At 35.7% G+C, this 12,625-nt stretch overlaps 1 protein-coding gene across 8 annotated transcripts in view; it reads right to left on the reverse strand.

The window, feature by feature from the left end:
* Positions 1 to 862: 862 nt before the first annotated feature.
* STS (steroid sulfatase) overlaps positions 863 to 12,625 on the reverse strand; it is a 192,910-nt gene continuing 181,147 nt past the window's right edge. For all 8 annotated transcript variants that reach the window (XM_069072818.1, XM_069072826.1, XM_069072820.1 and 5 more), the window contains one exon: positions 863 to 6,462. In XM_069072818.1, the coding sequence (XP_068928919.1) occupies positions 6,083 to 6,462 (380 nt within the window). In that variant the 3' untranslated portion in view covers positions 863 to 6,082. The remainder of the gene's footprint in view (positions 6,463 to 12,625) is intronic.

A 12,625-nucleotide genomic window follows, 5' to 3' on the forward strand; every position in this document is an offset into this window, starting at 1 on the left:
GATTCCTACAAAAAAAAGAATGTACTATATTTGTAGTTAGGGTTGGAATTCTGGTTCTACCAATAAGAAAACCAAAGGAAACAATTTGTAGTAGGTACCTCCATATCCCCTCCTCCGACTCACCTCCTTGAAATTTGGCTCTAGATTTCACCATTAGACAGAAACTGCTCTCTTTAGTGTTACCAGCAGTCTCTGAATTGTCAAATTCCGTTACTTCATTTCAGGTCTTTTCCTATTTGTCAGTCATGAATACTTTCTCTTTGGTTTTTGTCTCACTGCTCTCTGGGCAACAATGCTAGGAACAGTTTACCAGGACAGCGGAGAGAACCCTAGCTCTAGATTCATATATGCTGGGTTTGAATGCCACCTTGGTTAAGTCATTTATTCTCTCTGGGTCTCAGCTTCCTCATATGTAAAATGAGGAGGTTGGGGTAGACGATTTTCAATTTCTCTCATCTATCTTAGCATCTTTGATCCTAGGATATTCATGCCTGTGATGTGACTGGAACAAAAAAGAAACAAACAAAAATATTGATGTGAAAATAGTTCTTATTGTCATAGACATCATTGTGAGATTGAAAAGTAGCAAGTGGAATAAAAGTTTGAAAATTTGAAAAAAAAAACAAATCACCATATCTCTTAGGATCTCATTAGTTTTACAATTGGTTTGAAGGAATGTTATGTGACTGTCCCCTTACGTTAGTATTTAAAAGCTGAGAGCCACATGACACTTTTGTTTTTGTTTGTTTTGTTTTCACAGGAACATATTCTGGGGGTTTCCAGCCAGCCAGCATCATAATTAGCAAAGCTGGAACTTTCTTTGTCGGAATCTTCACCCAAGAAAATATGTGACACAGTTCGATACTGATAAATTAAAATCACTTTATTCAAAATTCATTAAACAAAGACATGTTACTAAATAAAGATCACTAGGGGTGGCTCTACCAACACAAAAGTGGTCAGCTGGAAGAAGGCAAATGTAACGATGGGTTAGGGTGTGCAGCCACCTTGGCGCATAACCAAGGCACAATCCCATTACTCACTTCCTGACTCCCGGGCTCTTTTCTGTTCATTCATCCTCCTTTGAGTTAGATAGGGTCATCGTAGAGACCATCTAGTCAAACCCACTAATCTGACAGACGAGAACACTGAGGCCTAAGGGCACAAGGTCACACAGGTGGTAAGTGGCGGAAGAAGGACAGCAACTGCATTCTTTAGACTTTCATTCTCTATGGTCTGGGTACCTTTCTCCTTTTGGCTTTCTTTCTTTTCTTCTCTTTTAAAATCTATCCTAGAAATTAGACCATCCAAAATAAAGGTAAACCATTTTATCTCTCGGGGTCTGCTTTTTCATCTGTAAAATGACACGGGAGACCCTCTAAGGTCTCTTCCAGAGCCGTTCTCTTATGATCCTAAATCTGTTTCTCATCACTATATACTCTGTAACTTACATCACCGTGGCTATGAATTATCCTATTCTCTCCACTATTCATCTTTTTAGACCCTATTCTAAAGCTGAATTGTTGTTTTTCCAAGTCCTAATGATGTTCTCGTGTATAAAGAAAGCCATCTGGCCTCTGTTTTGTTTGGAATTTTGTTTATGAAACTTTCAGCTTGACTATGAGTCTCAGACTAAAGCCTGTAACAAGAAGGGGAAAAAGTGATGCTTTTTTTTTTTACTGTTTCAGAGTCTGAAGACTCTGAAAACTTTTCTGGTCCGGACTCCCAGAGTCTGAAATAATTCTATCAAGTTGCATCATTTTCAAAGGTAAAGGAAATATATCATTTAAATTTCTAACTCTGCATTAATGTAGTCCAAATGGAAAAAAAATTGACAGTTACTTTTGGAGAAAATATTACTTAAATATGGGTCATATACTTCTCCTGGACACCTTCTGTGTATGTGTCCTTTAGGGAAATTTGGGATGCTGCATTTCCTTAACTAAACTCTTATCTCCACAGGCACATGAAATCATCAGCCTTCCTTTCCCTAAAAACTTACTGATCTGGTAAAATGAAAGCTATCTAAATATGAATGAATGAATGTAACTTAGGTTTTAACATCTTCAAAAGTAAAAGTTTTTAGGAGAAGGTTTAGTGAATTTTGTTTTAAACCTCCAAATTCTTACAGCAAAAAGCTACATTAATATATAGAAGATACAGAGGGATTACTTTGCAACCAAGTACTCATGCTACACAGCACTGCAAAAGTTATCTATTTCTCTAAGGAAATTTTCTTGATCTTGCTTTGACATGAAAAATATCCACATTTTTTTTCTGTCTCATCATGCAAACAGAACATTGGCAAATGGTTTAAAAATTGTGGCGGTTATGGTTATTATACACAAACTTAACTTTTAAACAACCTAAAATATAATAGTAACTGTTAGTTGTTTCAAAGCAAATACTTTCAAACTCTTTTGCCTTAGATTTTTAGAGCTGATGACATTTTATAGGTTAAACAATAATGTGCAATATAAGCAAACTTTTATATATAAAATTAGCAACAATAGCTTTCTAGGTTTAGTTTTTTAATATATGTTCCCGTGTCATATGATATTTTCTAAAAATACAGATTATATTAGGATCAAAGTTATAGCTAGGGATTCCTGCTCTTAGTATCCTGAAATTTAAAGCTGGAAGGTACCTTAGAGATCACTTAGTACAATCCATTCATTTTACAGAGGAGGAAAATTTGAAGTTAACTGACTTGCCCAAGGACATACAAGAGATTTGTAGCAGAGCCATGATTCAAACTCAAGTCATAGAATCATAAACTTAGAGCTGGAAGAGAGCCACAGAGTCTAACCCCCATTTTACAGATGAGGAAACTGAGGCTGAGAGAAGTTTCCTTGTCTAGAGTCACACAGCCAGTATGTGTCCAAGACAGGGTTTGAACTCAGGCTTCCCTATTCTCCCAGTCCACACTAGTTCTAGCTACCTCTAGGTCCCCTGACTCCAAGTCGAGTGTCCTTTCCACTATTTAAATAAGCTTTTGTATACTTGTATCAGTTGCCAATCTGATACATAAATAACATGCTAATACATTCTCTAATACAATAAGAACATTCTTTATTACAATTAAGCAGAGTTTTAACTAGTTTCTGTAACAATAAGAAAGCGATGGTATTTTAAAATAGTCTTTGTTTTAAAGGTTCCAAAAATCTCCCAGAGAGAAAATTGGAAAGCAGTTTGGCAGAACTTAGGTGTACACCAGAATCTTATACCATACAGTGCAATAAATTCCAAATGGATACAAGACGAAATATAAAACATTACATCACTAAAAAAAAATTAGAGAAAAATGGAAGGAGATACCTTTCACAACTAATTAGAGGAAGAATAACAAACACGGCTAGAGGTAATCATAAAAGACAAAATGGACAATTTCAAGTACATAGAACTAAAAAGCTTTTCTACAAACAAATCAATGCAGCCAGAATAGGAAGAGAAACTGTCAAGTGGAGGGAAAAGAACTTTGCATCAAATATCACTAATAAAACACCTGATACTCCAAACATACAGGGATTTAACATAGATATATAACATCATGAGTCATTCCCCAATAAATAAGCGTTCCAAGGATATGAACAGTTTTCAGACGAAAACTACAAATTGTTAATGGCCATATGACGGCAAGCTCCAAATCATTAATGAGAGAAATAAAAATTAAAACAACTCTGAGGCTTGATCTCACACCTGGCAAGCTTGCAAAGGTGCCCAAAAACTGAAAATAGTCATTGGCTATGGGGGAACAGTCATCCTAATACTCTGCTGATGAAGTCATGAATTGGTTGAACTGTTCTGGACAATAATTTGGAAATATTCAAGAAAAGTCATCAATCTGTTCATACCTCTTGACCCAGTGATATTTCCCCAAGGTCAAAGGTGGAAACAGAGGCCCACTATATACAAAAATATTCATAGTAGTACATTTTGTGCTGGTAGAAAACTAGAAGTGGTGTCCATTGATAGGAAAATGGCTAAACAAGCTATGGGATATGGGTCCAATGAAATAGCATTATACCATGATGAATATGAGAAATTCTGAGAAACAGAAGAAGATTTATAGGAACTGATGCATAGTAAAGTAAGTATTCTTACTTTACTATGCATCAGTTCCTATAATACAGAATATAAAGAATACAATACAAAATATGACAATAAGGCAAATGAAAAGATGACTAAAAGGAAATGGAAAGTCAAGTAAATAAAAAACCAATAAAGCTCCAGGAGAATAGATAATGAAACCTATTTCCCCACTCATAGCAGAGAGGCAGGGAACTATAAGGACAGGATTTTATTGTATCCACTGCCCGTTGTTATCACTTTTTCCTTAATGGTTTTGTTTTGTTTTTTGTTATAAAGGAGTCTTCAGTTGGATGGGTAGTTGAGGGGATTGGAACAAGTATTTAAACAAAGGGCATAAATAATATATTTTTTTAATCTCCAAGAGAAAATATCACTTTTATTATAGGACTGGAAAGTAAAATTGAGTTTGAAAGGTACCAAATAAAAAAAAACTTGCTCTAATGGATTACAGAAATTTCTTAGAAAGAGTGTATAGGGAGTTATCGTTAAATAAGCCAATATAAAAAAGTCACTCGGTTTGGCCTTGTTTCAAAGATTTCTCCTTGTCCCCCAGAGGAATGTTTAATTCTTTCTTTCAGTGGGGAACTTTGTTTTGCCTAAAGGGTAGCAGAATAAGAGAAATGGAAAATGTCTTTTAAGTTTTACTGAATATTTCACTTAAAATCAAAGTGGAAGTAAGAAACACAATCTTCCCCAGATCAAGATGAATTAGTCAGGATTAAGGATTCACTTTGTGTGACTGTGGCTTGAGGGATAGGAAAGTAAGGCCAAGATGGTCTCTCAGTCCTGCCTCCCAAAGTTGACTAGAAGCACAAGGCCTTCCATATTATGTGCCCAGGACCATTTTGGCCACTAGGAGCCAGTAACTGCTTTCATCACTAACTCATTAATAGAAGAGAAACAGAAAGTTCAACAGTGGTACAAATTAAACCATATTTCACTGCAAGATTAGACAACAATTTAATACGCTTCCATAAAGGGACGTGTTGAATCATATTGGGAGGCTGTGTACTAAGTGCCTTCCCCCAACACTCCCTTTTTTTTAACTTCTCAATTTTTCATCTCAAAAGGCGTTCTATTAGACTATCACTATGAGCCTCAGAGTAGAATTCTGTATAGAGTGGGTCAGTCATGGGGAATAAGCTACTGAAGTACCAAATGAACCTTATTAAAAGGTGGCCTTATCTATGTCAGTTCCATGGCATGGCTCTCCTGTGAAATATAGAGCAAGCTAATTAATTTATACTTCCTAGCAAGCTTCTACTATACACATTTGCATCTGGTAACTTTCTAGAGTCCTGAAGTTGGTTTTAAATCGCTCGCATGTTGCACTTAGCATATTCAATAGACACTTTTCATGAACAATGATAATTTTCATTCACAAAATAAAAGTTAGATTATTTACCACTGGCATAAGTGGTATTCTTTCTACAAGTTAGAAGTGTTTGTTTTTAAACACCATTTTATGAGCAATTTCTTTCTTGATTCACATTTTCTTCCTTAATGCAAAAATCTGTCAATCATGGGTGGTCATTTCCAGGCCTTCTGTCCAGCTCCAAGTCATAGAATAGATGATTTAACAAGAAGTTCAAGAACAAGGGAGGATACTCTTTAGAGCTTTTGTAGAGCCAGATTATCAGCACAAGTGTTATGTACACTTACTCCTTTATCCCTCCTTTATTCCTCCTTTATCCCCACATTTCTCAATCCACCCCAACAACCAACTCAGCTATATCGGTCCTACAAGTTAAGTCCATTGTTCTTCCTTCTCAACAGAGCAAACCCTAAAATTTTCTTTGAGTTATTATGCATCCTATAGTCAATCCTTCAGGTTACAGAAAGTACACCACGCCAAGAGTATCTGGGGGAGTACAATGATTGTGTCTGCCGGACCTTGTTAGCTACAATTGGGGTAATTAACAGAATTTTGAGGTTTGAGTTTTCAAATAAGGATTACTCATCCAGGAAAGAGTCTCCACTTGTCTCCTGGTCACAGTCGGACGCCTTTACCCCTCCCTTTTGCCTCCCGATCACAATGACAGGAGAGATAAGAAGAGGAACAGCAGAGCTGGAGCCAGGGCTTCCAGAGGAGGTTCCCCCAGGATAACTGATTGGGGACCACGCTGAGTGTCTTCGTGTGGTTGTCGGCTGCTTCTTGCATGACTCTTAGAATTTCATGAAAGTGATTTTCGGTTTTTGAAGTTAATGGATGTCTCTCCTTTGGGTCTTTGGAGATATCAAAGAGTAGGGGTGGATTATGACGAGTGACGTAATGCCCATTGCAAAAGCACACATGGGTTGGAAAACAGCCATTGGCATCATCTGGTTTAAACTTTGGTGTAAAGAAGAAAGCTTTCCAGATAGATGTGCCTGCAATTAAAAACACAAAAACATAAAGTGATGGATAAAAAATAAAAAATAAACATTATCAAACTACAGAGAGTAATTACCATTACTAGCACACGACATATATTTCTTATGGCTTCCTAATCTCAGATTTTCACATAGCAACATAGGGAAAGATCTGCAAATTTGTCAGTGTGAGCACTCCTTTCACTGATGTAGGGCTCTCACCATGCCTCTACAATTTAGCCGATGGTCTTGGAGGGTTTCTGGAGCCAAACGATTCACCTCTGAAAAGACAACTGAGTGACAAGCATTTTTGCATTGGTTTTCAGATAACACATATGACCATCCTAAATTTTTCTTTTTTCCAACCTGTTAAGACTTCCCAGGGCTTGCTCTCTGTTGATAGCCTTCAAGAACTGAGTTAACACTCCAATAGAATGATGTAGGCAAAGTGTAGACCTGCAATAGTCTTTTTTGACAAAGCTTAAATAAAATATACACAACTGTGTAATATAAAAAAAGCTCCAAATCCTGCTGTCATTTTAAAACTTTTATATTCTGAGTTACAGCAAGAAGAATTTAACATATGCAACTTTGAGAAAATGAAATTGTTCATTAAGGGAAAGAACTGCTTTTCTACTGAGGCAAAATTGAATCTGATAGAATTATTTCTAGGAGCCCTGAAATTCTTAATGTTTACAGATTTGGCAATATTATAATAGGTCATGGAGCATTTTTTCAATTTCATCTTCATACATCTATGGACTAGCATTCTTTGAGGAGCTGAATGTTAACAAAGGAAATGTTTCATTGAGTGTTAGAAAGAAGTATGAAAATCCTGTTACCCAGCATAATAACCTAGGAGTCATTAAAAACCCTTCACTCCCCTTACCTCCTCTATATCTAACCAGTTGCCCTATCTTATAGATTTTATCCCTACATCTCTCACATCTCTCTTGTCCATTCATGGTACTAGTTCAGGCCCTCACTTCTCATATGAACTATTATAATACAATTCTAAATGTCTCTGTAACAATGGTGTCTCCACTCTCCAAACTATCCTCCACATAGCTATGAAGTTGATATTCCTCAAGCACAGATCTGACCATGTCTCTCTTGCTCAAGAAGCTTCAGGGCTCCCTTTTGTTCTATGACAAAATGTAAACTCCTCTATTTATAATTTTAAGTCCTTAATTATATAGCACAAAATTAACTTTCTAAACTGAATTCACATCATCCTCTTGTCTCCCCCAATAACCAATGTTCTAGTCAAACTGAACTTTCTGCTATTCACAATTCACCACATCCTTTGCAAAGGCAATATTCCTTATACCTCAAATGTTCTTCCTCTCCACCTTTAATTCTGGAATTCCTAGGTTTGTTTTGTTTTTTCAAAATAAATCTTAAGGGCCAACTTCCCCAAGTTGTTTCTTATCTTTTCTACAGCTATGACTGTCTCCTCTCCATCACGCCTCATGCTTACTTTGTATACATTTTGTTTTTGAGAGTCAATAAGGAAGATCTGGGTTTGTTGTAATGACACATCCCATCTGTGTCACTCTGGGCAAGGCACTGAAATTTTCACTGACTCAGGCAAAGAATAAATTTCAGAGAAGGTGCTGATCTTCCTTAGTAGAGATAATTTTCTCATCAGGAATGTCTTATACCTGTGAAGTCACAGGTCTGATATCCCCACACACAATTCTATTTATTTGTTTACATACATGTTGTTTCAGTCTCTTCTCCCACCTTGATCTCCCTCCTTCCTAGAAGGTAAGCTCCTCGAAAGGCTGTTTTTCTTTGTCTTTGCATCTTCACTTAGTATGGTCCCTGGTTCAAGGAAGATGTAAACAAATGCTTGCTGAGTTGAATGGGCATGCCATTCAAACTAGCTACTGAGTAGGAAAAAATGTGGCACAAACAGGGAAGTGGGGGAGAGAAGGAATTCTTGGGAGCATATTTAGTAAGAGAAAAGGCAAAGAAGTGAGAAAGGACAGGACGATGTTCGAAAAATGACAAATAGTCCAGGTTGGCTGAAGCACAGCATTTGTGAAAGGGATTATTGGAAGTTAAGGCTAACGAAGTGTGGATGGAGGGCTTTAAATCCCAACTTGAGTTTGGACTTTATTTCACATGCAGGCTATTTGGAAAATTAAAACACAGGTGTGTGTATGTATACACACACGTTTATATGTATACACACATGTGTCTATGTGTATACACATGTGTGTCTATGTAAACGCACATATGTGTATAAAAATTTTTTATAACATGTTATTATCATCCTCAGTACAAGTTTAGTGAACAAGAGTAAAAGCCTAGATCTGGAGCTGTAAGAACCCTCAGAGGTAATTTAGTCCAACTCCCTCATTATCCCAAGAGGTTAAAAGACGTGTTCAAAGTCACACAGGGTATATAAATATCAGACGCAAAATAAGAACTGAGGTCCTGTTCCTTCAGAACCAGTGTTCTTTCCTGTGTACGCTGCTGAATAGGAAGTGAGTGTTCCGACACTTTCTACGTACTGAGCACATTCAGCTTCTAAAGATGAGGTCAGGCTGGAACACAGATGTTTCAGACTACAAAGAGAATTTGGGGACATAGAAAATAAGAATCCTTAACACAGCCTTAAAAAGCAAGCCAGTAACCTTAAGATTCTTTACATCCCCCTCCTTCATTCTTCACCACATATGACACATTAGCTTCAGGAGCTTATTCAATGACAAGCCGACAGTCAAGAGATTTTCTAGCTCACTTAGACTCTTCTTACACTCAGTAATCAGGGACAGCTGGGTGAAGGTTGTTACAGAATGAGGAGGAAAAAAGTACTCTCTAACGGCTCCTTAGAACATTACAAACTGGGAGTATGTTTTAAACTTGACATTTCTTCAAGTTACAGTGTGTGCAAAATTCTGAGAGAGTGCTGGCTCCCATAATAGAGTGCCATTTTTAAGGGTCTATATCTCCCATTTTCTTTTGAAAACTCCTACTCATTTATTGAAATATGGTTCAGTTCTTCCATTTTTATGTCAATTGGAAGATCGATATAAGGATCTGTCAAAATACTTCAGGTGTCCTTACTGGGAAGGTCAATGCCAGTTATCATGTAGAATTTATATACAGCATTACACTGTAGAATGTAGAAGTGTTAATTTAGAATTATTCAGTAACATTAAAGATTTTTATTTTCTTCTAAGAATTAAGGTCTGTTTAAAAATGAAAAGGTAGAGAAGCTATCTACACTTCAGTATTTATTTGATCAACATAGGCTCAATTAAGCAATGAAAAGAAAGTATCAACATTTAATCAATGACATGATCGTAGTTGGGCTCATTTTTCTTTATTTCACTATATTCTTTTGTTCTTTAGCAATCAAGGATTTTAAATGCTTAAGCATATTATTTGACAGAAAGGAAATAAATGCCTAGTCATTTAGTAGACTTTTACTGGCATTTTCAACATACATATCATTTGTTTGAAGTATTAAGTTTTGCTTATGTTAGAAAACAATTTTATTTTTAGTTCTTTCTTTTCACAAAAGAAATGTTTATGGACAACCCAGAAATTGATTTGACTTATTTTCCTTTAGCTAGTAAAATAATTTAAAATAGGGATCACATTCTTTTAAAATAAAATAAAAAGTTGTATAAGTGTATATGTTTCATAATTATTAGTGGACTGTGATAAATGAAACCACTATTTCCAAAAGTGGCTAGGGAAGGAGGCAGTGAGAAGGAGAGCAACATATGAGGGTCAAACTGTGTCAGTCAATTAACAAAACATATTTAGCATATGCTTGGTGAAAAGAACTCATTTTATGAGAGGGTATTTGTGTAGAAGGGCGTGTGTGTGTGTGTGTGTGTGTGTGTGTGTGTGTGTATACCAGCTCTTTAGAAAGCTTCCCTGCTTCTAAAAACCTATTTTTTTTAGCTAACACTTGCTATGCAAAACTTTGCCCTATACCCTATGAACATGATCCAATATGGCAGCCTAGTGTTTCAGAAATAATACATTTCCCCAATTTTAGGAAGGAGAATAGGGCACAAAATAAGGGTACTATGTCACTAAAATTCATCCACAGTACAGACATACACACACACCCACTGTTTTACATGCATATAAATGTATGTATATATTTCATTTTTAAAACATTGATAGAAAGTAACCTCACATGAAAAAGTCTCAAAATTAGTGTGAAGGCACACAAGTTATAATGTAGTTGATAAGATATAATGTTGACAAAAACTTAAGTGTCATTTTGAAATGGTTATGTCTTTGGTTAACATCAGTGGTGAATTTCAAATAGCCCAATTTCAATCATCCCCAAATATTATTAAACAGTTAAATAGCTATAAACGTTTGGAGAAGCAACTATAACAAACCTTAAAAATGCAAACAATAGTATGACACACATTACAATCTGCTTTGTTTACATGATTTTTAAGAATGGTGAGTATGTTGTAAAAGACAGCATTTTCTTTTTCCATGGAGGAAAAGAGTAGTTACATGTGTCGCTTCATTAGCACCTTAACAGCCAGTTCCAATTGATTCTTTGTATCTATCCATATGGACTAGAATAGTTCCTTTGGTTCTGTAATTGTAATAGGTTAGATTTCCATAGAATTTTATAGGGTTTAAAGAGTGGTTTTCTTAATATAGCCCTGTAAAGTAGGTAATGAAATTAGTACTTCCATTTTACCAATGAAGAAATTGAGAAACAATGAGTTTAAATGACTTGCTTAAGGTCACACAGCTAGTAAGTAACACAGCTCAGACTAGAACCAAATTAAACAATTTCAAGTTCATTGATTCTATTTCAATCATTCAATAAATGTTTACCTACACAAACAAGATCAAGATCTGATACATTTAGCTTAGGGAACTACCAATATGGGAACTCCTTCTGTCAATATTGATAAAAATAGACTATGATTCATAAATCGGTCCTAGAGAGTTGCCTGAGATATAGGCATAAAATAGGAGAAGGGTTTTGTCTAGTATCACAGATCCAGTATGTATCATAGACAAGATTTGTCTTACTAACTCTAAACATAGCACTCCATTTACTACATCATGCTGCCTTTTGAAGTATTGAATTAAAGTGTTGAAGATATTTATATTCACTATAGATTCCTAATTTCATGTTGTTGTTGTACTTAATTATAAATAATTAGAAAATAGTCCTTGATCAGATCACGGTTATGGGCAATAATTTTCTTAAGTTTTTACTTTCATGTAAAGATTTATAATTCACAATTTGAATTCATACTCTACATATGCATCTTAGATAACCTTGAGCATGTTTTGAGACAGGAACAGGAAAGTTTTTGCAAACCATATTGTATGCCATAATAAATCTTCACAGTCCAACAAATGACTGAAAGGTGAAAAGAGTAAAAGATCTCACTGTGCCTATTGTTTGTTAACTATAAAAAAATACATCGGATGGGTTTTTTTTTTTTTAGAATAAAGTACAACCATTAAGGTTCTCTTCCAATAAGGTGTTTCCATGGATATGTCAAATTTACACAATGTTCTTTGAGAGATGTAAAAGAGATGTTTATACATTGACCCTCTGAAGATTAATATCGAACCAGGCATAAAAAAAGGAAGATGTATGTGTCTTCTACCATCCTGAGAGATATGTAGAACATATGGTAGAAGATTTGACAGATGATTAGGCCTTCCAAATGCTCTCATTTGTGTGTGGCACAATGTTAACTGTGTCAAGAACCAGTGTATTATAGAGACTTTTGCATGAGATATATAGGAAAGAAATAAGGACTGAACTGTGATTTCATTAGCATGAGTAAATCCCACATAAGAAAATTCCCTTTAATAATTCCAGTCAGCACCTCATCTGAAACTTATAGTTCAATTGTTGTCTAGTGTAGTGCAGGATTAAATTACTTGCCCAGATTCAGAAAACCATCATGTGACAGAGATGAAAAGTGAGTCTTTGTGGAAGTGAGGCTAGCTCTATTCATAATGCCTTGGTTCCTCAATGAAGTCACCTTAAGATACTAAAATAATTAAATATGAGAACTGGGAGGGAGCTTAGAGATTACCTAGTTCTAACCTCTCATTTTACAATGGAAGAAATTGTCCTACAATTGGGCTATAATTCTGTGACTTGCTGTAATGGGAATACAAATTTGGAAGATCTTCCCTGCCCCTAGGCTAA

Source organism: Petaurus breviceps, unplaced genomic scaffold (genome assembly GCF_028583685.1).
Source record: "Petaurus breviceps papuanus isolate PSGF00001 unplaced genomic scaffold, PetGlider_PUasm1.0 90849, whole genome shotgun sequence".
Taxonomy (NCBI): Eukaryota; Metazoa; Chordata; class Mammalia; order Diprotodontia; family Petauridae; genus Petaurus; species Petaurus breviceps.